This window comes from Camarhynchus parvulus, chromosome 14 (genome assembly GCF_901933205.1).
Source record: "Camarhynchus parvulus chromosome 14, STF_HiC, whole genome shotgun sequence".
Classification (NCBI taxonomy): Eukaryota; Metazoa; Chordata; class Aves; order Passeriformes; family Thraupidae; genus Camarhynchus; species Camarhynchus parvulus.
In genome coordinates this window covers 2,592,430-2,618,988 of record NC_044584.1, presented here as the reverse complement: position 1 = coordinate 2,618,988, position 26,559 = coordinate 2,592,430, and the positions used below count along the sequence as shown (strand labels likewise).

The window sequence follows — 26,559 nt, the reverse complement described above, 5'->3', positions numbered from 1 at the left end:
TCCCTCGCTAGGCTCATGTTCCAGTTCCCTGGCAGCCCTTCATGCCCCGCTGCCTCAGCGCCTGTGATCAATGTCCCTTGTATTCTCAAGGGCACGTCTCAAAGGCAGAGGGGGAGGAGGCTGTTGCTGGGTTTGAAAAGCACAGAAGGTGTTGGCAGGGGCTGGGCGGGGCACTCGCAGGTGCTCACCCGGTTGCTGTGGCCGACACCTACCCTGCAGTAATCCTGTTTGGGAACCTCAGCTGCTGGGAGGTGGAGGAAGGTAAAGGTCATGGCTAAAGCTGCTTTTAACACCTGAGACCTCAAAGTGACTGTGACTCGTTCAGAAACCATGGAGCTGGATGAGCTGGAGCTGGGCGGCTGCCCTGCTAATCCCTTTATAGGCTTAGCTGGAGAGCAGATTCTGCTGCAGGCTGGCAGGTGCATAAAAGATCGCGGTGGTTTGGGGTCATCTTCCACATCAGCTGCATGGGGTGACGTGTCCACAGCTGGCAGGGCTCACCATGACCCGGCCTCTCCCCTCGCAGTTCTACCTGTGCTGCCAGCAGTTCTACGCCATGTTCATGAAGCGGGCCATGTACAGCTGGCGCAACTGGAAGATGGTGGCGGCGCAGTTCCTCGTGCCTCTGATCTTCACTGCCTTTGCCCTCATCGTGGCCAAGACCTTCCCGGGCCCACGGGACTCGTCCCAGCTGCGGCTGACGCTGGAGCCCTACGGCCAGACCATCGTGCCTTTCTCGGTGTCGGGCGCTGCGGGGCTGCCGCAGAGGCTGGCGGAGCAGTACACGGAGCTGCTGGATGCCCAGCATCAGTCGCCACTGGAGGTGCTGGGTGAGGGCTCAGGGAGCGCCCCTGGAGCAGGTGGTGCCTGGTGGGGTGTCCAGGGGCCACTGGTGTGGGTGGTTTAGGTCCCAGCTGTGCCGTATCTGATGCTTTTCTTTCCTGTGTGGGAGTGCCGTGTCATTGGCAGGACCTCTCCTCATCTGAGCAGAGCTGTCTTCTCCACAACCCCATGTTTGTGGCCACTGGAACAGGCTTCCCAGAGAATGATCATGGCCCCAGTGCTCCCAGAGCTCAAGGAGCTTTGGATAACGCTCTCGGGCACATGGTGGCATTGTTGGGATGTTCTGTGCAGGGCCAGAAGTTGGACTCAATGATCCTTGTGGGTCCTTTCCAACTCAGGAGATTCTATGGAGCTGTGTTTCTGTGATGAGGACTAGGGTGGGCCACCAGGGCTGAGTCTGCTTGGGGTCTTTTCCAGTTGGCCTCAGTTAGCAGTGGTGTGATGGAGCCTGCCCATAACAGCGGTGGTGTTTGGCAGGTGGGCTGGAGGAGTACCTCATCTCCCGAGCCTCCGAGGAAGGAGGAGCCTTCAACGAGCACTACATTGCAGCCGCCTCCTTCGAGGCCGCGGGGAACCGCACGCTGGTCACGGCGCTCTTCAACAACCAGGCCTACCACTCCCCGGCCACCGCCCTCATGCTGGCTGACAGCGCCATCCTCAAGGTGCTGGCAGGCCCCAACGCCTCCATCACCGTCACCAACTACCCCCAGCCCCGCAACATCACCGAGAAGGCCAAGGACCAGCTCATGGAGTACGTGTGGTGATGGCACAGGGCTCGCTTTCCTGCTAGGGCTCCCATGGGTGCAGGTTGGCTTGGTTGTGCTGGAGTCAGTGAAGAAACCAGGCTGGAGCTTCTCAGACCCAAATGCAGCTGTGATTGCACTTAGGAAGTCAGAGTGGCAAAGCTGTGGAGATGACTTCCCTGCTGAGCCTGGCAGCCACGTCACCCCATGCACATCTCAGAGTTGGCTGTTCCCATCAAGATAATGGCTGGGGTTATTTTTCCTGGGTGCTCATAGTAGTGGAGGCCATGTGGCCATGCTCTTCACAAAACCCCACATCCAGGGCCTCTGAACCTCACCTAGACAGAGGGGCCATGTCTGGGACCTCACCAAGGCAGCAAGGAGCTTGTGGTGTGCAGGGTGGGCTGTGCCTGGGGGATGATTGTCTCCCTTGGGTGTTTCTTCAGCATGTTGGCCAAGTGTAGCCTCTTCAAGAAGCCCAGTGTGGGTGTGCTGGCCACAGCTTTCTCAAGAGTGGCAGCAGAGGGGCAGGTGCTGATCTCTGCTCTCTGTGACCAGAGACAGGACCTGAAGGAATAGCTGAAGCTGTATCAGGGGAGGGTTAGGCTGGAAATCAAGAAAAGGTTCTTCCCCCAGAGGGTGTTGGGGCACTGACCAGGCTCCCCAGGGAATGGTCATGGTCTTAAGGCTGCCAGAACTCCAGGAGCATTTGGACAACACTTTCAGGGGTGCACAGGGTGGGATTGTTGGGTTGTCTGTGCAGGGCCTGGAGCTGGGCTGGATGATCCCTGTGGGTCCCATCTAACTGACACTATTCTATGATTCTATGCTGTCCCTGTGTAGCCTCAGCATTGGTTTGCTGAGGTGTCCCTGCCCTAACGTGTCCCCCTGTCCCCACAGAGGCCAGACTGGCTTTGCCATTGCCATCAACCTGCTGTATGGGATGGCCTCTCTCGCCAGCACCTTTGCGCTGCTGCTGGTCAGCGAACGCGCCATCAAGGCCAAGCACGTCCAGTTCGTCAGTGGCGTGTACGTGGTCAACTTCTGGCTTTCTGCCCTGCTCTGGGACATCATCAACTTCCTCATCCCTTGTGCTCTGATGTTGGTGAGTCACCCCTGGCAGCCCAATGCCCTCCCCATTAGTGGGAGTGCTGGGCGCTGCTCCTCTGGGATGTGCGTGGGTGCAGGGAGAAGGACAAGACCACTGGCAATGTCTCTGTAGAAAGGACCTGCTAGAAAGCTGTCCCTTGGTCCTGCTGGGAGCTGGACCATAGCCAACCAGCTGGGGCAGTGTCCTCTGGCAGTGTCCTCTGTCCTCCCTCTTTGCTGTTGGGACTAGAAAATGTTAAATCCATAGGATCTTGGAGAGGAATTCCTCAGATCTGCCCTTCTGCATCCCAGTCTGCAGAAAGGGCCTCCCCATGGCTCCCCAGCAGCCATGGGCTGCTGGTAGGACCCATCCATGAGGAGCTGTCTGGGTCAGTGCAGTGCTGATGTTACCCTGGGCCACTGGGATAAGGAGACATTGCCTGAGGTCAAGCCAAATGTACCTTCTCCCCACATTGCTGTGCCCCAGGTGATATTCCAAGCCTTCAACGTGCAAGCCTTCACCCAAGACAGCCACCTTGTTGACGTGATGTTGATCTTCCTCCTTTATGGCTGGGCCATCATCCCCCTCATGTACCTCCTCAGCTTCTTCTTCTCGGTGGCAGCCACGGCCTACACCCGTCTGACCATCTTCAACATCCTCTCCGGCACCGCCACCTTCCTCGCCGTCACCATCATGAGCATCCCAGGTGGGTCACTGCCCTCTGTACCTGCCCAGCCATCACCAACAAGGTCCAGCCCCCAGGGGGGCTCTCTGACCCCAGGGCTGGTCCCACAATAGCCATCAAACACTACAACAGTCCATTCTCACTCATTAAATGTGACAAAATATGTTTGGTTTCCCTCTAAGCTTCGGGTTTTTCAGGTATCAGGGTTTTTTCTCCCAAACCAGCAGTCTCTAATTCATTGATCCACCTGTTCTCTTTCAGAGCTGGGCTTGGTGGACCTCTCCAAAACCCTGGATAAAGTTTTTCTCATCTTACCCAATTACTGCTTGGGCCAGTGCATCAGTGACTTCTACCAGAACTATGAGTTCATTCAGTTCTGCACCTCCTCTGTTGAAGCCATCTTCATCTGCAAGGCCTTCAGTGAGTCTCTACATCCTCACCTGGCCAGCCCCCACAGCATCACTGGGGGGTTGTGTGGGGTGGATGGTGGAACTGGGCAGTGTCATGGGGCCTCTGCCTGGGCAGTAGCTGCAGGTACCATTTTAGAGCAAAAACTGGGCAGCATATTAGGACATACATAGGAGAAAATTCCTTAACTGGATCACCTTACTCATGATTTGGAGGAAAAATGTGTGCTAGGGAAAGTTTCAGAGATGAGTAATGAAATCCCAATCCCAAGATTGGTGTCCTCTGCCTGCCTCCCTGGGTTTCTTCTGCCAGATCCCCTCCAGACCCAAATTCTCCTGTGGGAAGCGTTGGAAAGAGCTGTGGGCAGGGAGCCAGTGTGGGATGAAGATAAGCCTGGCAAAGCTTTGGGCTCTGGAGTTTATCTGCCCCTCCCCAAAGTGTGGATTGGTCCTGGAGTTGATTTTGTTCCATCTTTCCTCAGATATCAGTTATCAGATGAACTACTTTTCCTGGGAGACCCCTGGGATTGGGCGGTACCTGACCTCCTTGGCCATCCAGGGTTTCTCCTTCCTCTTCCTCCTCTTCCTCATTGAGACAAACCTTCTCTGGAGGCTGAGAACTCTGGTCTGTGGCATCTGCAGGCGGCGGAAATGGGTGAGTGAAGCACGTGGGAGGGAGCTGCGCCCTCCGAGCCCAGCCCAGGAGTCCCTGTGAGCTGGAGACAGGCCCTCATCACCTAAATCATCTTCCCAGGGAGCATCCCTGGAGCTTGGAGGAGCCAGTGCTGTTAAGTGTATGGATTGGCCAAGGGAGTGAGGCATCTCCAGAGGCAGCTGATGGAAGGGATGGATCCTGCCAGGGTGGGGGACACTGGAGGAGCCCATTCATCCTCCAGCAGGTGACACAGAGTGTGTTTTCCCCCTGTGTTCAGGTGGCCCTGCTGAACAGGGTGTCTATGCTGCCAGAGGACAGGGACGTGGCAGATGAGAGGAAGAAGGTTTTGGAGTCACCACCAGAACTGCTGTCGTCTCTCAGCAGCCCTCTGGTCATCAAGGAGCTGACCAAGGTGAGGCAAGGTGGCCTGAGCATCCTGCTGCCATCTGAGCCGTGTCCTCTCGGGGTGGCAGAGCCACCGCCCGCCTTGCCGTGCCATCGGGCAGTGACACGTGGCACGTGTGTGGCTCCTCCAGGTCTACGACAGCCGGGAGTCTCTGCTGGCAGTGGACAGGATCTCCTTGGCTGTCAGCAAAGGGGAATGCTTTGGTCTCCTTGGCTTCAATGGAGCGGGCAAAACCACCACCTTCAAGATGCTGACAGGTGATGAGAGCATCACATCGGGGGACGCCTTTGTGGATGGCCACAGCATTCTGGCCAACATCAAGAAGGTACCCAAGGCTGCGGGGGCGAGGGTGGTGTTGCAGACCATCCTGTGTTTGCCTGGGCTGAGCCACCTTGCAGATGCCTCCAAGAGGACATGGTTGCAGTTCCAGAGGCAGGGACAATAAATATCCCAGGGACATTGTGTCCTTGGCTGGCTCAGCTCTCCATTATCTGGCCGTGTGGAAGCAGTTTCCTCTCCACTGGGATTACAGATGTGATACAAATGGAGACCAAACCTGCTGAGGGTAGCAAACCCTTCATCAAAGGGTTTTACCTCCACAACTGGAAATGTGGAAAATATTGGAGGATCGTCTCTAAAATGAGTGTATCAAACCTTTCCAGACCTCTGCTAGGGGTCTCCTTGCTGGGAATTGCCCACTTCCTTTGGAAGAGCAAGAGATGAGCAGGGGTTAGGCTTTTGGTCTAGTCCTTCCTCTACCACTGCCCCAGATTTCACAGAATATTCTGATTTGGAAGGGATCCACAAGGACCATCAAGTCCAAGTCCTAAGTGAATCGGGATCCCAGACAAGGTCAGACATGAAGAACATTCCTTGAGAGCATGCCCCAAATTGCTTCCTTCCCTGAAACTGCCTTCTCTCATGCTCTTGTCCCTGGAAGTGAGCAGGACATTGGGGAGGTACCAGCCGTCCAGCACTTTCCTTCTGAGAGCCTGCGCACCCCAAAATGGTCCCTCACAGTGAGGAACCAGCTTGGCAGAGGCATTGTGAGCCCACCCAGCTGCTGTCCAGAGACACATCTGTCCATCCCTGTCAGCCCAGCTGCTCCAGGGGGCATTTCCCTCTCATTCCCCCCATGGTTTCAGAGCTGCGGCTCAGTTCCCATCACTGAGCAAAACCTCAGGGAGGAGCAGCAAGGCCCGTGGGTGCCCAGGCACCCCTGGCTCGGAGCCCTGCCCGTGGGCTGATTGCCGTGTGCTGCTCTGGGCTGCAGGTGCAGCAGCGGATCGGGTACTGCCCGCAGTTTGACGCCCTGCTGGAGCACATGACGGGCCGCGAGACGCTGAGCATGTACGCGCGGCTGCGTGCGGCATCCCCGAGCGCTACATCGGCAGCTGCGTGGAGAACATGCTGCGGGGGCTGCTCCTGGAGCCGCACGCCGACAAGCTCATCAGGACCTACAGGTGAGAGCAGGCCTGGGCAAACCGCGGTCCCTCCTCTGGCCTGGTGTTCCCTGTGCTCCTACTGGGGCTCTGTCCCCATTCCTGTCTCCCATTTTCAGCTGAAGGTTGAACTTGGTGATCTCGCAGGTTGTTTCCAACCTTAATGGTTCTGTGATTCCTCTGCAGCGGTGGGAACAAGCGGAAGCTGAGTGCTGGCATTGCCCTCATTGGTGGCCCCCCTGTGATCTTCCTGGATGAGCCCTCCACTGGCATGGACCCCGTGGCCCGGCGCTTGCTCTGGGATGCAGTGACACGGACACGGGAGTGTGGCAAATCCATCATCTTCACCTCCCACAGGTGACACCTGGCTGGGCAGGGCTTGGCATAAGAGATCAGGGAGAGTGGTGGGATCCAAGGGATAGGACACACTTCCAGGGCCTGGTGGGTGGGCATACACTGCCTGCAGCCAGTGGCTGGCTCTACCCAAATCTCCTTCCTCAAAGAGTCCAGAGAGAAGGGAACACACCTCCAGCCGCTTCCCAGAAGCTTCTGCTCGTGTCTTGGTGCTTACGTGCCCAGAGAAGCTGTGGCTGCCCCATCTCTGGGGGCATGCTGGACTGGGCTTTGAGCAGCCTGTTCTAGTGGAAGGTGTCCCTGCCCATGGCAAGGGGTGGAACAAGATGAGCTTTAAGGTTCCTTCCAGCCCAAACCATCCTGGGATTCTCTGAATGAGTCCTCTCCTTCCTGCAGCATGGAGGAGTGCGAGGCACTGTGCACACGACTGGCCATCATGGTGAATGGGCAGTTCAAGTGCCTGGGCAGCCCCCAGCACCTCAAAAGCAAGTTTGGTAGTGGATACACCTTGCTGGCCAAAACCCGGAGCGAGGAGGAGGGTGAGCTGCAGGCCTTCAAGGCCTTCGTGGAGAAGACTTTCCCAGGTACCGCGAGCTGCTGGAGTGGTTGCCCCTGGAGCAGGGGCAGGGTGCTGGGTGTGAACTGCAGCACCTTCCCTAACACAGCCTCTCCCTGCTCGATTCCCCAGGCAGTGTCCTGAAGCATGAGCACCAGGGCATGGTGCATTACCACTTGACCAACAAGAACCTCAGCTGGGCACAGGTAAGGGGGCACTGGGAACCCTTCTCCTGGCCCTTCCCGTGTTCCTGGTGCTTTGCTTTTGGTGGTGCATTCTCCCTACGCTGTGTTACGCTGTGGAAACCTGGCACGGGTGGGCACAACTTCCCCGTGCTGACAGCTCCCTGCTCCTGCCCCTCAGCCCCAGGAACCCCCTGGCAGTGCTTCAGTGTGGTCCCACTGGGGCTGTGGGCAGTGGCTCTCCCCAGCCACTGATCCTGAGGGGTCCTAGCCCAGGGACACCGATAAAACCCCACAGTACAGATACAGTATGTAACCCTCTGCATACAGTATACAGAGTTAGCTATAGAGTATACCTAGTATAGCTCTCTGTATATACTGTCTACATGTGCATTATCTATATGTGAATACATGTGAATACATAGAGAGATATTCATAGTATATAGATAGTTTTCATATGCAGTATCTAAGTGTATATGTATATATATCTGTATATTACATGCACTGGAGGTAGTGTATATCATATTCTGTATATTGTATTTATACAATATATAATATATACTCAATAGGGTATATGGTATAGGTAATACTATGAGATTATATACTTTGGAGTATATACTCTTTATATCAAGTATGTAGTACAGTCTATAGAGTATATATAGAGACAGTACATAGTATACAGAGTATATTAAAACTATGTCTAGGATCATATAAAAACTAGAGACTGAGTTTATCAATATGTATATCATATGTAGCTCAATATAAAAATGATGTGTATGCTAGATACAGATAGTTATGTATAGTGCATATAGTATCCTAAGTGTTATTTCTATGTTATATAAATATTTTATATATATAATGTGTTAGCAGAAGCCTTGGGCAGGGATTCAAACCAAGATATGTGTGTGTGTATATATATATAAATACATATATACACATATATATATGTATGTATTTGTATATATGTATGCATTTATCACATATAATTGTGTAAAACAATCATATCCATAGCGTATGTTTTTAAATGGTGTCAGATACTCCTGGCTTCCCCCCACTCTCCTGCCAGGGAAGGTGTCATTTTCCTGGGTCTCCCTGGAGAAAAAAGCTTTCTCTGCTTTCCCTGCCACAGCCAGGAGGTTCCCTGTCACAGCCTGGGGCTCCCCCTGTGGTCCCAGGAGTCCCCCCCACACCGAGTCACGCTGCCTCCTGTCCCTGCCCTCCCTTGCAGGTCTTTGGGGCCCTGGAGAAAGCCAAAGAGAAGTATCGCTTGGAGGACTACTCGGTGAGCCAGATCTCCCTGGAGCAGGTCTTCATGAGCTTCACTCGCTTCCAGCACTACACAGAGGACAGAGGGAAGTGAGCCCCTGGTCCCTGTCACGGACTGGCCCTCAGCCTATACATAGTATATATAGAGACAGTAATTTATATATCGGCGTGTCTTAAATACTGTATCAATGTAAACCTTCCCAGCGAGGGGTGAGGGGATGGCAGCGCTCCCAGCTGCCAGCGCTCCGGGCGTGCGTGGGTGTGCGTGTGTGTGCGCATGTGACACTGCCACTCTCCAGCCTTCTTCATCCATACAGCAAAAACATCCGCCCAAAAAACCAGGAGAGCCTGGATGGGTGGAGAGGGGCGTTGGACTTGGGATGGCAGAGGAGGATCCCCTGTGCTCCCTTCCTCCCTGCCGGTGGCTCACACCCAGCGGGACGCGCCCCGCGCTCCTCACCCGCATGTCCCTGTGTTGTTTGGTGGTTGCTCGTGGTTTAGCAGGAGGCTGTCACATAGCTCAGATCCAAACCGTCCTTGGGGCAGCAGGATGTGCTGGGATCGCCCCTGGGAGTACTTTGTGTCCAGCCAGGGGGGGACAGCTCAGCTCCTGTCTGGCACCTGCCTGGCATGGGAAAGAGGAGGCTCTGTCTCCTTTAAGCGCTAGGGAAAGCTGTCTCCTCCTGCCTGCTTGCCAAGCCTGGCTCGAGGAGCTGGCTCTGGCCCCAGCTGTGCAGGGGGAGCTGTGGTGCCAGGAGCTGGCACTGGGTGAGAGGTAGCAATGGAGCAATGCCCAGAGCTCGGCCTCAGAACAGCACGTGATGGGCACGGCTGGGAGCCAGAGCTGGAGGCAGTGAGGGGTGCCCAGGGACACTGCAGGGACGGGTGAGAGGTGCCACAAGGTCCCTGGGGACGCTGTGGGTTGAGGGAGAGGTGCTGCAGGGTCTTGGCGGTGCTCTGTAGGACGGGTATGAAGTGTCACAGGGTGCCCAGGGAAGCTGCTGGCCTCTGTGTTGTGCCCATGCAGGGGTTCTGCCAGCAGCACCACCCCACACTGTGCAGTGCAGCCACAGGACCAGTTTGAAGCCAGCGATGCCCTCGCTGTGCCCATGTCCTGCTGAGCTCACCTCTTTACACCCCACACAGCTCCAACCTGACCATATCTGTCCTGCATCCTCCTCCTCATCCTCTCTGCCCCTGACCAGGCTGTGCCAGCAGCAGGCAGGGAGCAAAGGCCCTGTCCTGCCCCTGCCTGGCTCCAGGATGCTGCTGGGCACCAGCATTGCCCAGCCCTGCCTGGGCCCAGTTGGAGGAGGCAACTCCTTTTTGGAGTTTCCCAGTGACTGGGTTGGGGGTTTTTTTGTTTGTTTGTTGGAAATCTGTGTTGATTCTTGTCTGTCCTTAACTAGTCCCTGTGTCACCTGGGGCAGCCCCTTGGGAGCTGCCCCATGATCAATGCAGAGCTATTTGCACTATAGTACTACACACAATTGCACATAATTAATATTTATGGCAAGGGGGGCCGATTCCCTCCCAGTGATTGCATTGTCAGGGGTTGGGTTATATTTTTGGGTTGGGTTTTCATTTTTTTCCTTGTGACTGACTCATTTATTCTTGTTCCATTTCTTTCCTTTGCCTAATGTTGTTGTTCAGAACAATGGTGCATCATGTTACTAAGAATTTCCCTGGATCTTAAAGATGTGTGCTTTTATTAGTCAGCAGCCAGCAGGTGAATGGCCTGCTTAGACATCTTGGAGTCCTTTGGAGTTGCTGGCAGGGAGGGATTGCACCCTGGGAGCATCCTGGTGGGCAGCAGAGCCAGCCACTGCCAGGGCACCATGCAGGGGGGAATCCCAGCAGCAGGGACTTTCCCAGGGAGGGAAGAGAAAGGGGGGATGCTTTTTGCTGGGAGGGTGGGCTGGCAGGGCCCTGAGCACAGCAGTAACTGTCCATGTCCTGTTGGCTCTGGTGCCCCCTGCAAGGCTTGGTGCTGGGTGGGGACACGGAGGCAGCTTAACCCCACCCTGCCCATGATGCCATGGCAGAGCTGGGGGGAGAGTCCAGGGCAGGGATGACATCCCCTGGCCCCAGCTCTCCATCACTCTGGGGCCACCCTGGCCTAAATGAAGGTGTTATGGAAGCAGCATTGCCCTGTGCCAGGGGCTGTAACACCCTGCCTGGCAGCGAGGCAGGCACTGTGGGCTGTGCATGGTGCTGCTCCCGATTTCAGTCACAGCCACAGTGCCAGGTGTGCCAGCCTGGGGCTGGGAGCAGGACCAGGAGTGCTCCATGGGCAGGTGCCAGGGGCACAGCTGCTGCTGGCACTGCTCTGGCCTCCCAGGTGGGAGAAGCAACACAGCTCCTGGCCAGCTTCTACTCCCCGCTGGCTGCAGTGTGGTTGTTGTTCCCATCATAGGAATAATAAAGATGATTTTTTTTCCAGTGGGTGTTTCCTGGCCTCCTTTCGATTCAGACTCTATTCAGCCTGTGCTGGCCTCCTGCTCTCTGCTTGGGGAGAAGGACATGGGGGTAGAGGGGTGTCCTACAAACCAGAACTAGAAGAGCTCAGTCTGGCTTGAAAAGCCCATCAGCTGAGGAGTTTTTTTGTAGAAGCAGAAGTTGGGGTCCCCATTCTTGTTACTTCAGGTAGCCACAACTATCCTCTCTCAGCTCTCCCAAACGACCACAGGTGAGGAGGAGACCTCGAGCCTTTTGGCTTCCATGGCAGTGGGCAGCTGGCTCTGGCACTCCCATTGCTGCAGCTTTGCCCACCTACATGCTGCAGCCCAGCTCTGGAGCACAGCCAGGGCGCTCAGCCCCCCTTGCAGATTCCCATATGCCCCCCCAATCCCAAACATCACCTAAGACAGCACCAGCCCCTGGCTGAGCCCCAGGAGATGAGGCAGCACTGGGGCAAGGATGCAGCTGCAAGGAAGAGGAGCTCCAAGCCCTTGAATCCACAGGAGCCAGGTTCCCACTGAGGCACGAGTCAGCTGGGAGCATCCCCTCTCCAGGGGCCACGATGCTGCAGCCCCTGCTTCCCCTGTTCCCCATGGCACAAGCGCGGCTCCACGGGCAGTTTCAGCGCTTTATTGTCTGGCGGTGCTGCTGCAGCACCCCCTGGCCTTCCGTGGCTGCAGGGGGAGCCGCTCCCTCGCCCCCAGCGTGGCACCGCAGTGTCCCTGGAGCTGGAGGCTGCAGGAGCTGCAGCAGGCCGAGAACTGGCACTTAAGGAATCCTGGCTGGGGCTGCACGCTGCTCCTGTGCCGGGCACGGGGAGGGCGCGGGGCCGGGCATGGCTGTGGTCCGGTGCTCTGGGCTGGCTCACTCCACCTCGGGCGTCTTAAAAATGCTTCAAAAACGCCACCGATGCTGGGCTGTCACCAGGTGCTCGCAGCTTCGTTTCTCTTATAAAGAAACCAAACACAACCTTTTCTTCCCTTTTATGAGCTGTTCTCGATTTTGGCCAGAAATTGCTGTGCCCACCAATCCTCCAGGTCGATGGGAACGAAGTCTGAGAAAGACAGGAGGGAGAGAGGGGAACAGCTGGAGCAGGAGCAGAGCTCTGGGTGGTCCTTTCCAAACCCCAGAAAAAATAACCATGGAATCACAGAATATCCTCAGCTGGTAGGGATCCACAGGGATCATCCAGCCCAGCTCCTGGCCCTGCACAGACCCCCCAGCAATCCCACCCTGGGCATCCCTGGCAGCGCTGTCCAAGCTCTCCTGGAGCTCTGGCAGCCTCGGGGCTGTGCCCATTCCCTGGGGAGCCTGGGCAGTGCCAGCACCCTCGGAGGGAAGAACCTTTCCCTGATCTCCAATCTAATGACACCCCCAGGTCTCCTCCACCCCTGTGCCATGTCCCCAAAAGGCCAGACTGGAGCTACAGGGACATTCTCTTCCTTGGGGAGCTCTCGGCCGCTGTGAGAGCCCAAAGGCTGCTGACTCCAGGTGCCACCAGACAAGTGTTGTCTCCAAGCCCAATTGGTCCTGCTGGCCCCAGGAGAAGCAGGTTCCCACAGGCAGCTCCTCTCTCTCCAGCATGATGCCGAACCCCTTGGTGGCAGGAGAGAGCCTGAATCCCAGAGGAGTCAGCAACACAGTGGAACATCCAAGGGATGCAGTGGGACATCCCCACCCCAGTGCCTGGGGACAGCTGTGCCCCCAGCACCCCCAGAGTGACCTCAGCACCAGCAGGACAGACCCAGCCAGCGCCTCTGGCACATCCAGCACTGGGATCCTCCTCCTCCTTCCACTACAGCTCTGTTCAGGTGCAGGCTGAGCCCACAGCCACTCCCTGCACCCCGAGCCTGATGCACCCCAAAGGGCCACAACCACTCCCACTTACTTTTGAGTCCGGGGTTGGGGGTTTTCTCCACGTACTGCACGGGGCCGCAGGCGCTCTCCCCGCTCCGGCTGCTGTCCAGCTGCTGCTCTACCTGCTGCCAGGCTGGGGAGGGAACGAGGCTGGGTGGGTTTGGGACCGGCTCCCAGCACGGGGGCAGCGGGACAGGAGCAGGAGGCGGAGCAAAGGAGGGCGAGTGCCCAGGTTGGGGACTCCGTGCCTGCCACCGATGTCCCCAGCACGGCGTAGGTGCTGGGAGGGGCTCCATCTGCTCCAGCTCCCCTGGCTGCTGCCCCAGGGACCCTCTGCCCTCACCTTCATAGACAAAGCGGACGTTCTCCTCGTGGGCCAGCGTGTAACATTCTTCAGGGGCTGAGATCTGCTGCAGCAGCAGGGGGGGCCTCTTGCCATTCACTCTGTTGAAGACGAGTTTCTGTGCTGGGCTGTGGAGGGAGGGAAGCAAGGGGGAGGTGAGGGCACAGGCAGCTCTGCCCACCCCAGCAAGAACTGGGGCGGTTCAGGTGTCCTGGGCTGCCCCACAGCGCACACACTCACCCACAGCTGCAGCCACCCAGCCCTGTCCCCAAGGACTGGGATGGAAAGGGACCCAGCCCCCAGGGACAGGGGATTCTGACACAGGAGGGGTGCAAGGGGACCTCCCTGGGGAAAAGCACCAGCTGCCCATCTCCTACCCATCCTCCAGTCCAGCACCAAGTGCAGTCCCTAAGATAAAGAATCTGCCACCAAAATTGCAGGAATATCAGGAAATGGAAGTGAAATCCAGTCAGGTACTGGACAGGGGATGCGCCATCCTCTGCAGATCAAACACCCAGGTTCACAGGAACAGCTCTGGCCCCAGCATGGGGCACACAAAATGCCCCAGGACTGGGATTTCACACTCTGAAAAGTGGGAGCAGGTCAGGCTTCCTCAGAGCTGGGATCCCCTCTGGTGAGGGGCACTTCAACCACTCCCTGCCCGGATGCAGCAACACTCACCAGAGCTAAAGGCAAGACTTGAGATGAGACCTGGGAGCACGTTCAAGGCAAACTCCAGTATTTTGGCTTTTCTGCCCAGCTCTAGGGCAGGACACGTTTGCAACAGCCACGTTCCTCATGGGGCAAAGTCTAAGGGGCCCTAGGAGTGGGTTTGGAGGGCAGGAGAGGCTGGGAGGAGGCAGCTCCTGCAGATCTGCAGGCAGGGGCTGGGGAGGGCAGTCACTCTCAAGCCCCCACAGGCAGGGGCACTGGGCAGGCAGGAGGGCAGCGTGGCAGAAGCCACCCCAGGGAATTCCAGGGATCCTGGGAAGGAGAGGAACTGGGGGGTAGTGGGGGGGAGCTCATTTCTTGGAGCTGGAGAGGACGTGCAGAACCAGTGGGGTCCCACTACCCTGCCTGGGTGTGCTGTGACTCCAGGCCTCCAGTCGGGAAAGGGTCTCCGTAGGGATCCCATCAGCACCTCCCAGCCACCGGAATACCCCACAGCACCCTGCCAACAGCTCCGGGTACTGCTGCGGGACACTGGAATTCACCAGGAAGCGTCGCCCCGGCTTTGGGGGCAGAGGGGAACGCCGGCTCCGCGTGGGCTCCGCGGCCCCCGAGGCTGCGCGGCGCGGCCAAGGCGGGCGGGACCGGCGCTGGCCCCGCCGCCCGGTTCGTGCAATCGGGGCCGTCGGCGGAGGGGCTGGACCAGCCCGGCCCCGGCTCTGCCCCGCACCGGGACCCCCCCCGCGCCGCCTCCTTGGCGTGACCCCACCGCTCCCACTCCCCGCGGTTTTTGGGGACGGCCCGTGGGAAGGGGGGGGGCGGCCACCCCGGTGTGTCCCCGACGCGGGGCGGCCCACGGCACAGGGCACAGGCGTGCCCAGAGCTCCGCGGGACGCACAAGCACCGCCGAGACCCCCGGGCCGAGCGGCACCGAGCGGAGAGCCCGGCTCCCCGTCCTGCAGGCGGCCCGGCCGTCCCGTTGCCGTTCCCGTTCCCCTTCAAGGTCAGGCCCGGCCGCCCCGCGCCGCTCCCTGCCAAGGTCACGGGGGCTCACCTGGCCGGGGGCCACAGGCCGGGCTGCGCTCGCCCCCGATACTCGCCCAGTTTGCTGCTCTCCACCGCCTGCTGCGTGGGACCTGCGGGGAGCGCGGGGCGTCAGGGGGCGGCCGGGGCGGGACGGAGCCCCCGCGGCCCCGGCCCCGCGCCCCCCGGTACCTGTGCGGCGCTGCGTGGCGAGCTTGCTGGGGCCCCGCGTCAGCGTGTACATCGTGCGGGCCCCGGCCCACGGCCCCACCGCCCTCTCGAGTGCCGCAGGTGCCCCTCGCCGGGGCCTTAAGCAGGCAGGGCCGGGCCCCCCCGGCTCCGACACGCCCCCGCGCTTAAAGGAGAACGCGCAGGCAGCGAGGAGGACGCGGAGACAGCGCCCAGAGCTCGGGGGTGCGCGGGGAACCAGCGCGGGACGGCTCGGGGGGGGACACGGGCCGGTGGGAGGCGTGCGGGGACACACGCGACACGTGTGTGCTGTGCAAGAGACATGGCTGGGTTGTGGGGACACATAGGGGACACGCACGGGATACATCGGGGGCACGCGTGTGACACGCAGGATGCAGGAACACACGCTGGAGACAAGCAGGCACATGCTGGGAGCACATGTGGGGACTTTCATGGGACACAGAGGGGACATGTGGGAGACATGGGACTCGCACAGGACACACGGAATGCGCAGAAGGGACATTGGACCATGCGGGGCTGAAGTAGGGGAGAGGGCACAGCAGGCACGTGGGACACGAGATGGCACAGGCGCGCAGGGGACACGGGAGTCACGGGAAACTCGGAGGGGACCCGCACGGGGACATTCAGGACACTGGAGCCACGGCACACACAGGGGACAGATAGGGGTCATTCCTGAGACACAAAGGACCCAGGCAGGGAAAAGTGAAGGGGTGCAGAGGCAGGGGCTGAGGTGCCACCCCCACGGGGACAGCGCCGTGAGCTGCACATCCCATGACCGGCGCAGGGAGCCGGGTGTGCAGCCGCGTCCCTGCCAGCACGCTGATCTTTGGAGTGGGAGGTTCCGCCAAGGTGTCCCCACATGGCAGGAGGTGCAGACCCAGGACACGACCCCGAGCTGGTCCCCGGCTACCCCGCAGTGCCCACCGGCCGCCCCTGTGGCTGGCGACAGCACCCAGAGGTTTGGGGAGAGACCGTGTGACAAACACACTGGGCTCTCTGGGAGGCTCCAGGCCCCCTCCAGGGGCTGCAAAGCCACCCCACGAGGGTGACCTTTGCCTTTCCGCCACGTTGCCCCGGTAGTGGCTAGAGAGGGAGGGGTGTAGGAGGGTACCTCCCAAAAAAGCCCAGCCTCGCCTGGCCCTGGTGGGTGCCCGGCGCGCGTGGACCCTTCGGGGGTGTGCATCCACTGCTGCCACCCCCAACCCTGTAACTGTGCCTAAATACACCCCTGACGCACGGGATGTCGCCAGTGGCTGTCACCCGCCTTGTAACGTGCTGGGGGCTGTGCCTCAGTTTTCCCCCGGACCTGCCCGGGGTTTCTAAGCGCCTGTTGGCGCATCCCTGCGCCTTTCCATGCTTGGAAGGGTTGAACCCCTAATCCTTGTGCTCCAGATGGATCCCTCCGGACCTCCATCACCACTGACAGCTGGTGATGGAGGAAAGGTGGGCGGTCCCCCCTGGCCCCGTTTTCCTGGGGTGTCTGCGCAGAGCTTCGCTTTGTCCCTTTTGGGGGGTGCCGGTGCACGATGGGGGAGGGGGGGGTGTCCCCGGGGCCGGTGGGACCCAGGGGCGGCGGGGCAGGGCCGCTCCCGGCAGCGCCGCTGGTGTAGTGGTATCATGCAAGATTCCCATTCTTGCGACCCGGGTTCGATTCCCGGGCGGCGCAGTTCTTGTTTTTCCTTGCTCGACGTCGCTATAGGACACGAAAGACGCACGCACCGCTGCTCTCTAGGCGAAGAAAGGAGGGAGTTTATTTTCTCACTCCAACATTTATAGTTTTCCAAAAGTGACAGTGGATTGGAAGGCGACAGTGCCACCTCTCCAATGACACTGGACAAAGCAACAGTCCGTCAAATTTCTCCTCCTCCATAAAACAATGCAAAACAATAAGTTATTTACAGAAACTGTGTGAGAAAGTTTGCTACAAGAATGTAAACGTCAGAAGGCTTAGAAAATCTTAAAAAATCGGGGCGGCAGCTCGGCCTTCTCCCCTCCCCGCCGTGCGGAGCTCCACCCGCGGCGCGGGGCGGTGCCGGCAGCGGCCGTTCCCTCCCGCCCCGGCCATGCAGGTCCCGGCGGCCGCGGAGCGGAACAAGGGCCCGATCCTGGCCGTGCTGCGGGACTACGCGAGGCCGGGCGCGGCGCCGGGCGCGCTGCGGGTGCTGGAGGTGGGCGCGGGCTCGGGGCTGCACGCCGCGCACTTGGCGCGGGCGCTGCCGCAGACGCGCTGGCAGCCCTCGGACATCGACCCGCGGGCGCTGCGCAGGTGAGCGGGGCCGGGGGCCCGGGGGGACGGGGGACCCCGCAGGACTCCGGGGGCACCGCCTGCAGCCCCCTCCCACGGGCCCATGGACCCGCGGCCCCGGTTCCCTGCTCCCCGTTTTAATTTTTTTCTTTATTTATTTTATTCCGTTTGGGGATTTTGGGAAAAGCCCATTATCTAATTCTCCTGTAGTCCTGGCTCTCCTGCTTAGTGCTTTGCTCCCTCCAGGAAAACCCCAATATCCAGCTCTTGGATAAACTGGATACATATTTTTTCCTAGAAAAGACCCACTCAACAGTGGGCCCAGGCTCCACAATTTTTTTTCTTTTTTTCAGGAAAAAACTCAATAGCCAACTCTCCAGCAGCCCAAGCTCCCCTGCTCAGTATTGTATTCTTTCCAGGAAAACCCCAATATCCCGCTGTCAGATAAGATTAATGCGTATTTTTTCACAGCAAAGACCCCCTTGGACAGCCCAGGCTCTCTGGCCTAATGCTTTATTTTTTCCAGGCAAACCACAATATTCAGCTGTTGCCCAGCCCAGGCTCCCCAGGTCAATACTCACTACATTTTTTTCAATAAATCCCCAATATCCAACTCCCAAACAACCCATGCTCCCCAGCTCAGAACTTTATTTTTCCCAGAAAACTCCCAAAATCCAGCTTCCCACTCTAGAAAAAAAATAAGCCTGGTGGGGAGATGCTGGAACCAGCCCCTGTCAAGGAGGAGTTTTGTGCTGCCCACCCAGCAGCACCCACCACCCTGGGTAAAAATAATCTCCAGGCTGGGAGGCTGCAGGACCTGAGACCTAGGTGGTGAATGTGCCAAAAAGGGTGTAAATAGCACCAAAATCAGGAGGTGCTGGTGCAGTGGTGCCAAAGGGGCTCCCCACAAGGGGAGAGTGCTCCAAACTTGGCGAGGTTGGGCCCTGGGGCCTCTGCATCCACATGCTGCTGGATGTCCAGGTGCTTCCAGTTCTCCGTGTGGCAGCTGGAAGCAAAGGGCCGAGCAAGGAGCCGCCAGGCTGTGCTGCACCCACATCCCCATGTGGGCGTTTTTGCACTCCTGAGGTCCGTGCAGGGCTCTGTCCCTGCCTGCAGCGGCTGCTGGGGCTGCAGGGCCACCCGGCTGGCCTTGAGCTGGCCTTCGGTGCCCACAGCATCGCTGCCTACGTGGAGGCCGCGGGGGTGCCCAACCTGCTGCCCCCCATCCTGCTGGACGTGTCCCAGGGCTGGGAGACCTGGGGGGGCACCCAGCCCGCCAGCCTGGACCTCCTGGTCAGCATCAACATGATGCACATCGCAGAGCTGCGCTGCACCGAGGTGAGCGCCCTCCTGAGCCCCTGGCCCCGGCCCAGGGGGGGCTCCCGGGGCTGTCCCCGGCCCCCTGACCTGTCCCCACCTCTCTCGTTCCCCAGGGCCTGTTCAGGGGCGCCGGGGTGCTGCTGAAGCCCGGAGGTGTGCTCTTCACCTATGGGGTGGGTCACCTGTCCTGGTGCAGCAGAGTCCTGGGGGCTGCAGGGTGCCAGAGCAGATACTGGGGGGCAGCTGGGAGGGCAGCTCTGCTCATGGCTTAGGGAGGGAGCTGGGAAATGCAGGGGCTTGGCTTTTGGGGGGGGTCTCTGCCTTTTGGGGCACCTGCTGAACCCTGAAAGGGGCAGTTTTGGAGGAGGCAGATCCTGTCCTCCCTCACCTTATCCAAAGCAGGGTCTGGGGGTGCCTGCAGAGGGTGACAGGACTCCTTGGGGGCTTCTGTGCTTGGTGGGGGCAGCGGCCCGTGGCAGGGGGGCTGGGGTGCACAGGGTGGCTCCTGCCTGCAGCTCCAGCTGTGTCCCACCAGCCCTACGCCGTGGACGGCCACATCAGCCCCCAGAGCAACGTGGACTTTGACCGCAGCCTGAGGCAGAGGTAGGAGGGGGCTGGGGGGCTCCTGGGGCCCCATCGTGTGCTCTGTGTGCCGCCCCTGCCGCTGCAGGAAGCTCTCTCCCAGCGTGGTCCTTCAAGATAAGGCAGGCCTGAGGGCAGCCCCAGCCGGGGGTGCCCCCGGGGCTGCTCTGGGTGTCCCCTGTGTGACCCTGTGCGGCTCCTCCCCGCAGCAATCCCGCCTGGGGGCTGCGGGACACGGCGCTGCTGCGGGAGCTGGCCGAGGCCAACGGGCTGAGCCTGGAGAGGATGGTACGTGCTGGGCCCCGGGGCTGCCCGGGCTGCTGGGCGCCTCTGAGCCCGGCTCTGTGCTTCCTTCCAGGTGGACATGCCGGCCAACAACAAGAGCCTGATCTTCCGCAAGCTGTAACCTGCCCTGGCGGCACTTGCAGCGCCTCCCGGCACCGCTGTCCCCACTGCTGCCTCCTGCACGGTGTCACTGTCCCGCCGTGGCTGCCACTGGGGCTGGGGGCAGCAGTGATGGGACAGAGCCCCACTCACCCAGCTGGGGCTGACTTGGCTGGGCAGGGTCCATCTCCCCTGGTGCCTTTGGGGCTCCCTTGCAGTGGGGTGCCCCAGCCTGGGCCACAAGACCCAGCACAGCTGCCACGGGGGGCACAGGTGTGGGGGGGGACAACACCCCTGGGCATGGGGGAGACTCCTTGCTCCATTTCCTCGGAGGATGCTGTGCTGATGGTGTCTCCCTCTCCCCTTTCCTCAGGATTGTGCTGTTGCTCCCCCAATAAACTCTGTGGCTTTGCCCCCCACACCCCAGCAGCTCCCTGATGTTTTCAGCACAAACACTGGGGGTGGGGGTGTCCCCAGTCCCAACTCCAGCACCAATGAAAGGGTCAGGTCCAGCACACAGGGTTGTTACACTGGGCCCAGAGGCTTTGGTGAAGTGGGAAGATTTTATGGGTGGGGTGTTCCCAGCAGATCTCCCACCCCTCTGCAACCCAGCCCAGTTCTCTATTGCTTCTGGACAGGCTGGGGTAGGGGTCACACGGTGGGGGGAACATGCAGCAGATAAATTACAGTGGAGGTGGGAGCTGGTCTGGGGCTCAGCACGGGGTTGGGGAGAACTACCTGACAGTGGTAACCTCTAGACACAGGCACTGGTGCAGGGGCTCCCTCAGGCTGCCCCCTCACGCTGTGTCTGCAGCTCCCCCCGTCAGCACATCCTGACTCTCCCCTAGTCCTGGAAGCGGTTCAGGAGGTCGCAGGTTTTCTTCTCCATCAGCTCATAGATCTTCTTCACCCGTTTGTCGTTGGCCGCCCGGACGTAGCTGCTGGGGTCCAGCGTGGCCATTCCGTCGTGCACCTCGCCCATGATGATCAGGGGCCCGTCCTCCGCCGTCATGTTGGGGCAGGGGCAGCTCCAGTCCATGTCGGTCAGGGTCACCTCCAGGTACTTGATGTTGAAGAACTTGAGGCCCATCTTCTCATCCTTGAGGACGTCCTCGAGGGCGAAGCGGGCTATGCCGGAGTCCTGGTCCTCCACGATCTCCATGAGCCGCCCCACGATGGCGAAGTCGCTGCGGCAGAGGCTCAGCACCATCTTGCTCTTCAGGCGACAGGCCTTGCACTGCAGGCTCTTGGGGAAGGGGCACACGTCCTCGCAGGTCTCCTTGCTCTCAAAGTTGTTGGTGTTGCCCTCGCAGCCGCCGTAGACGAAGGAGTGGCACTGCTTCAGCAGGTGGTTGTACGCCCAGCGCGGCTCCCAGTTCTGGCAGGGCCCCTGCACCATGGGCAGGAGGCAGGTGGGGCGGGCGCTGCCCAGGCAGGCGGCTCGGCACTCCTCGTACGTCTCGAAGTGGTTCCTGTTGGCCCCGCAGCCGCCGTAGCGGAAGGTCAGGCAGGAGCCCTGCTTGGCATCAAAATGCCAGCGCACCTCCGTGGCCTCGCACCGCCGCCGGTCCGGCTCCTTCAGGCACTCGGCGCTGGGGAAGGGCTGGGGGCTGCCGGTCCGCGGGGTCCCCCCCGGCTCCCGCCTGAGCACCGACAGCGGGAAGTCGGCGCGGAGCAGCCCGGCGGCGTTCCGGGCCGTGCAGGTGTAGATGCCGGCGTCCTCGTGGCGGGCGTTGTAGATGACCAGCTGGCCGATGTTGGTGACCACCACGTTGCCGTACATCTGGTCCGGCCGCATGATGAAGTTCTCCTCCCGCTCGCTCTGCTTCTCCCAGGTGATGTCGGGCTGCGGGCGGCCGCTCACGTCGCAGCGGAAGCTGACGGTGCCGCCGGCGCGCACGGACTGGTGGAAGGGGTTGCTGTAGAGGGCGGGGGGCACCGGCAGCTCGGGGCCGGCGCCCGGCGTGGGGCGCGCCGTGGTCTCCTGCGGCACGGGGCTGGTGTCGGGCCAGGTGAAGATGTGCTTGCAGGGCACGGTGGTGAGGCGGGTGCCGCGCAGACACGCCTCGGCGTCCATGTAGCACTTGTTGTAGTAGGTGAGGCCGTCGGAGGCGCAAGTGAAGTTGGGCTCCTTCTCGCAGCGGTCCTTGCACTTGCAGACGGGCTGCCCGTCCCAGATGTCGCAGTCGGAGCCCTGCTGCGCGCACACGAAGCTCTCGCAGGAGGCTGCGGGCGCCAGCGCCGGAACGCTGCCGTCGGCAAAGCGCGCGGCCACGCAGCTCCGCAGCCCACACACGTTGGTGCAGCATTTCTCAAAGTCTTCACAGTCCTGGTCGGGGAGGGAGAAGAGGTTGGGGGGGACGTGGAGGCCACCGCTGCGCTGGGGCTGTGGGTGCTGTTCCCAACCTTGTGGTACTTTGGGGTGGGCAGGTGTCCCCCGTGCAGCCCTGTGCACCTTCAGCATCGCTGGGCTCCGGCTAAGAGCCAGCGCTCCCCGGCACAGCTGTCCCAGCCCCAGGCCACCTCAACACCCCCAGGATATTTGGGGGTGCACCGCGGTGATGATGGCCCCTGGTCCCTTCTCCTCACAGCAGAGAGCAACTTGCCCTTGTCAGCTTTTGCAGGCCGAGGGGAGGCAGAACGCAACAGATGAATTGTGAAGGAGTCTCCCCTCGGGGTTCCCCCTAACCGGGGTGGGGTTACCCCTGCTCAGCCTGGTGGAGCCAGGGCTCTCTGGAATGGACAATGCGGTCCGTGGGTGGGCTCTGGCCCCCAGGGAAAATGTGGGAGAGGATTCTGTTCTCGGGGTGATGGGGTCCGTGTCCCAGCACACCCATTCCCTTCATCCCAGCCAGCCCTTTGACAGAATGGAAGCATCCTGGGGGTGCACGAGGAGGGTGTTCTGACCACGGGACACGGTCTGAAGGGGTGACATGAGGGGGCAACAAGCAGTTTCTCTGCCAGTGGGCAACTGGGGAGCCCAGCAGACAGGAGGGGCTTAGGGGGCAAAGCTGCAGCAGGGCTGCAGAGCCCGTTGCTCTCAAACAACTGAACCGGCTGTGCCACCCAGCACAGGACCCACACCACACCCCAAAGCATCTCCTTCGGGGACCTGGGGATGCCCCCAAACCCCGTGCCGCCCGCAGCCCCCGCAGCCCCCCCGCTCACCTGGTCGGCCTGGCACTCCCGCTCGCAAGTGCTCTGGGCATCCACCCACAGGTTGGGGTTCAGCTGGTTGGGGCAGACGCCCAGGTGCCGCATCCTGCCCGGCTGCAGGCTCAGCCCGGCCGCCGCCGCCAGCACGGGCAGGAGCAGCGCGATGCCCAGCGGGCCCCGCTGCCGGCCCGCCCGCTGCCCCGGCCCCGCGCCCGCCTCTGCCCCGAGGAGCCATCGGGGCCGCCCCGCGCCGCCGGCCTGGCTCGCTGGCGAGGGCTCGGGATAAATCACATTCAGGACGGACGGGATGAGGGAGAAGGCGGGCGGGGGGACAAAGAGTAGGAGGAGAGGACCAAACCTCTGTCCTTCAGCACACCCGGCGCCCGCCGGACCACCGGCGATGCTGCCCGCCGCCTCCATCCATCGCCGCCGCTCGGGTCTCGGGGCGCCGGGGACGCGGCGGCACTGGCGGGTGGCTCTCGGGGCTCAGTCCATCCCCGGCACGGCCAGCGGGGCGAGTGGGGTGGAAGGGGAGGACGGGAAGGTTGTAATCTGAATCCCCTCCCTTCCCACTGATGTTTCTGGGTGTTTGGAATGGGAAAGGCGCTGACCTCAGCCTCTAACCCCGGCGAGCCCGGCGATCCCTGGGCAAACACGGGGGGAGATCAAAGGCAGAATGCAGAAAGTCTCCAAAGAGGGAGAGTGAAAGGGGGGGCGGGGGGGCGCGCACAAAAACCCGCCCGGCCCACGGAGCCGAATTCCTGCAGGATGAGAAAACAGCCGGAGCCTGCGGTCCCCTCGGACGGGGCGGCCGGCGGGAGGTACGCGGAGCCCAGGGAGCGGGCGGCCGGGACCCGGCTGGCCCGGGCGTCCCTCACCCCGCACCGCATCCCTGGGCACCCACCGGCCTCACAGCCGAAGGTGCCGGGAGCGGGACAGCGGCACGGATCCATCCCGGCTTTCCAGCCCGCATCCCACCCGTGCCGTGCTGCGGGCACAGGACCGCGTCTCGCCTGGCGGGGTGGGTGCCCACCCAGGCCCCCTGGAGGGGCTCCCCCAGCCCCCCGGGGCTCCCAGCCCTCCCTCCCCGATGATTTAGAGCCAGGATGTTTCCTGAGCCACACCAGACCCCGGCACGTTGTGCTGGGGCTCAACCAGCACGTCCCGCACCAGCCCAGAGCTGGCAGGAGCCGGCCCCGGCTCCCAGGCCAGATCCCCCTAATCCCCGATGGAGACTGACCTGCAGCAGGAACATTTAATGGCATTTTGGGAGCATTAACTCTTCCGGTTCTGGTGAGAGCCTCAGCCCTGAGGGGGGTTTGCAGCCCCTGTGAAACAGCAAACCCGAGGGCCTCTTGCCCCAGGGAGCAGCTCAGCACCTCCATTCTCCCCTCTTGGGGAGCACGTGGTGGAGAGGACAAAAAAAACCGTGGGAGCCCTTTCCTTTTTTTGTTGGTTTTTTTTGTTGTTGTTGTTGTTGTTGTTGTTTTTTGTGGTGGGGGTGATCCAACGCACCCCCACTCCAGAGCTGCTGTCACGTGTAATGGTTTGGTGCTCCCCCAGTCTGTGGCTCCTCGGGGAAGCCCTTTTGCCCCAGACCAGGTGATTTGGGGGACCCTCAGCACCCCACGCTGGTGTGAGCAAGGTGCAGCCACAATGCTCTGGCACAGTGACCTCCAGCCAGCAGCACTGACAGCGCTGTGACCGCCCCTGCCAGCCCTGCCCGACAGCACACGGCTGCACTGCTGCTGCCTCTGGGCTGCCCATGGTGATTCTGGGGCTCCCTGGGACCCAAAACCCCGAAGCACAGCCAGGTCTGTCCCCAGCTGGCCATGGCCATGCACGGAGGGCTGGAGCGTGTCCCATGGCTGTGCCCTGAATCCAGTCCCACAGCCAAGCAGGCTCCCAAGGGTCCATCCAGCTGCAGATGCTGAGGGAAGGTTACGCTGCCCTGGGACACTCAGGGGAGGCTGATGTTCTCCAAACAGGGAGTTGCATCAGGCTAGCCCAGCCAGGAGCTGCCAGGGCCTGTACCCTGCATGCCCTGGCAGGCTGAAAGCCCCAGACTGACCCAGCTGGCCCCAGGCACTCGCTGCCTGGAGATCCCTGATCCACAAACCCACAAATTCCAGCTGGGAAGCAACATGGCAGACGCACAGCACCTTGGTCCCAGGGCTGCAGCCCAGAGGCATAGGGCCACTTTGGGGTGTCCCAGGGTCCTTCCAGGGGAATGGGTGCAGGAGGGAAGGGGGAACAGGAGCTGGAGCCCGACTTCTGCCCATAGCCATGTCTGAGCTCTGTGTGGTCACAGCATGATGCCAGTGCCAGGCTCTGGGTTGGTTCTTGCCCCACTGCCCCTTTCCAGAGCCAGAGAAGCAGTGCCAGAGGGTGGCATGTGTCTCACACTGGAGCCCAAGGTGCCTCATGCCCGTGCTCAAGATCAGAAGCTGCAAGGACAAGCCAGGAACCTCCACCTCAGTGGTGCAAGGCTGGATGGAGGAATGGCAGCTGCTGCATGGCTGGAAAAGCAGCTCCCAACAACTGGAAATCCTCACCCACACCTTGAGACCTCGACCCAGCCTCTTTTAGTGCTTCTTCAGCTGAAGGTGAATGACAAAGCAACTCTTCCCACCCTGACCAAGCCCACAGAAATTCCACCATCTCAACAGTTCCCAGCTGTTCGCCTCCAAGTGTCCAGGCACCAACTGCACCCTAGAACAGGGATTTTTTGGGTCACTTTCAAAGCTCCCAGACACAGATGAGGGTTTTACGGTTCATCTTCTCCCTCCAAGACAAGGAATTGGCTCAGCACCATGTCCTGGAGGGAAGGTGCTATGCTACCTATCCCTGCTCCCAGAACCTGCTGCACCCAGCAGGCTCCTGCCCCTCCAACGCACCCATGGGCAGCTGCACCCTCATTTTCAAGCATCTTGCACTTGTATGAAGGTCACACCTCTTCCCAGCCTATGTGGGACAGTGGGACCAACCCAAGAAACCTCACATCAGAAAGGTGAGTGCGGAGAAACACACTCAGTGACCAAAGCCCTGAATCATCCCAGAGCAACCTGCTCCCTCCTTTCTCCGAGGAGCAGAGAGCCTTGAAGCTCTCCCAGCCTTCCCACCCGGCTCAGGCTGTGCAGTGTTTTCCTGCCCGGCTCTTCCCAGGCAGACAGCTGCGGCCCCGCAGCCCCCGCTGCTCCGCCCTAATGGGCTCCGGCTGTCCCGACCCCACCTGAAACCACACACAGCCTTTGTTTCGGCCCTGGGAGAGGGAACAGACACTTCCAGAACCCCCTGAAGAAAAAGAGGAAAAAAAAGGGCTGTGTGACTCTTCCCTGACCAGGCTTTCACCTTAGCTCCAGGGTTTTCCAGGCTGCAGACACGATCTCATTTCCCCCTGCCCCCTCCCAGCCCCAGCAATTACTACTTAAGCTGTTAAAACAAGCGTGGCCAGTCTGGTACGAAGTGGAAAATCTGATCCTAGGGAAGTGAGAAGGCAGGGGAAAAGGGAGGTCAAGGGGAGGTGGGCTGGGAGAAGGGGATCAGACAAGAAGTCTCCCTCCACCCCAGGATCAAATCCCCCTTCTCTGGGGCTCCTGGTACCTCCAAAGGCCACTCTGGTGTGACATTGGTGCTCCGAGCTCCCGGCAGCATCCTCTCCCTTTCAGTCCCATTTGTCCC

General features: G+C 60.4%; 4 protein-coding genes and 1 non-coding gene across 5 annotated transcripts in view; 3 read left to right on the top strand and 2 right to left on the bottom strand.

Annotated features, from left to right (window-relative positions):
- Positions 1 to 8,788, top strand: part of ABCA3 (ATP binding cassette subfamily A member 3) — a 29,576-nt gene extending 20,788 nt beyond the window's left edge. The window contains 14 exon segments of the mRNA XM_030958199.1: positions 527 to 830; positions 1,321 to 1,594; positions 2,487 to 2,691; positions 3,163 to 3,382; positions 3,623 to 3,781; positions 4,251 to 4,423; positions 4,701 to 4,835; positions 4,960 to 5,154; positions 6,103 to 6,195; positions 6,198 to 6,292; positions 6,458 to 6,628; positions 7,022 to 7,209; positions 7,314 to 7,387; positions 8,592 to 8,788. Of these exon segments, the coding sequence (XP_030814059.1) occupies positions 527 to 830; positions 1,321 to 1,594; positions 2,487 to 2,691; positions 3,163 to 3,382; positions 3,623 to 3,781; positions 4,251 to 4,423; positions 4,701 to 4,835; positions 4,960 to 5,154; positions 6,103 to 6,195; positions 6,198 to 6,292; positions 6,458 to 6,628; positions 7,022 to 7,209; positions 7,314 to 7,387; positions 8,592 to 8,723 (2,418 nt within the window). The 3' untranslated portion in view covers positions 8,724 to 8,788.
- Positions 8,789 to 11,573: 2,785 nt separating this feature from the next.
- On the bottom strand, positions 11,574 to 15,302 carry MCRIP2 (MAPK regulated corepressor interacting protein 2). The gene is made up of 5 exons (XM_030958200.1): positions 15,174 to 15,302; positions 15,013 to 15,094; positions 13,290 to 13,417; positions 12,978 to 13,079; positions 11,574 to 12,143 (listed from the first exon to the last, which is right to left on the bottom strand). The coding sequence occupies exons 1-5, from the start codon at positions 15,223 to 15,225 to the stop codon at positions 12,073 to 12,075; spliced, it is 435 nt and encodes a 144-aa protein (XP_030814060.1). The 5' UTR covers positions 15,226 to 15,302; the 3' UTR covers positions 11,574 to 12,072.
- Positions 15,303 to 16,786: 1,484 nt separating this feature from the next.
- On the top strand, positions 16,787 to 16,857 carry TRNAG-CCC. Its single transcript has one exon. It is a non-coding gene; the product is annotated as a tRNA-Gly (tRNA).
- A 336-nt stretch (positions 16,858 to 17,193) lies between these two features.
- On the top strand, positions 17,194 to 20,141 carry METTL26 (methyltransferase like 26). The gene is made up of 6 exons (XM_030958529.1): positions 17,194 to 17,457; positions 18,612 to 18,774; positions 18,870 to 18,929; positions 19,292 to 19,359; positions 19,548 to 19,626; positions 19,697 to 20,141. Exons 1-6 carry the CDS (start codon positions 17,255 to 17,257, stop codon positions 19,742 to 19,744), a joined length of 621 nt encoding a protein of 206 aa, XP_030814389.1. The 5' UTR covers positions 17,194 to 17,254; the 3' UTR covers positions 19,745 to 20,141.
- On the bottom strand, positions 18,168 to 23,113 carry WFIKKN1 (WAP, follistatin/kazal, immunoglobulin, kunitz and netrin domain containing 1). The gene is given in 3 exon segments (XM_030958527.1): positions 18,168 to 22,051; positions 22,891 to 23,080; positions 23,082 to 23,113. Coding segments are annotated over 3 exon segments (1,707 nt in total). The 3' UTR covers positions 18,168 to 20,566.
- Positions 23,114 to 26,559: the final 3,446 nt, after the last annotated feature.

What these genes read in the sequence shown, in the direction of transcription:
- MCRIP2 (XM_030958200.1), bottom strand. Translation starts at nt 15,225, where the DNA reads ATGTACACGCTGACGCGGGGCCCCAGCAAGCTCGCCACGCAGCGCCGC. An exon ending in GGCCTGTGGCCCCCGGCCAG is followed by an intron (nt 13,418 to 15,012) that starts GTGAGCCCCCGT and finishes CTCCCTCCACAG; the next exon opens with CCCAGCACAGAAACTCGTCT. An exon ending in CCCCAACCCCGGACTCAAAA is followed by an intron (nt 12,144 to 12,977) that starts GTAAGTGGGAGT and finishes TGTCTTTCTCAG; the next exon opens with ACTTCGTTCCCATCGACCTG.
- METTL26 (XM_030958529.1), top strand. Translation starts at nt 17,255, where the DNA reads ATGCAGGTCCCGGCGGCCGCGGAGCGGAACAAGGGCCCGATCCTGGCC. An exon ending in GACCCGCGGGCGCTGCGCAG is followed by an intron (nt 17,458 to 18,611) that starts GTGAGCGGGGCC and finishes CGGTGCCCACAG; the next exon opens with CATCGCTGCCTACGTGGAGG. An exon ending in GTGTGCTCTTCACCTATGGG is followed by an intron (nt 18,930 to 19,291) that starts GTGGGTCACCTG and finishes GTGTCCCACCAG; the next exon opens with CCCTACGCCGTGGACGGCCA.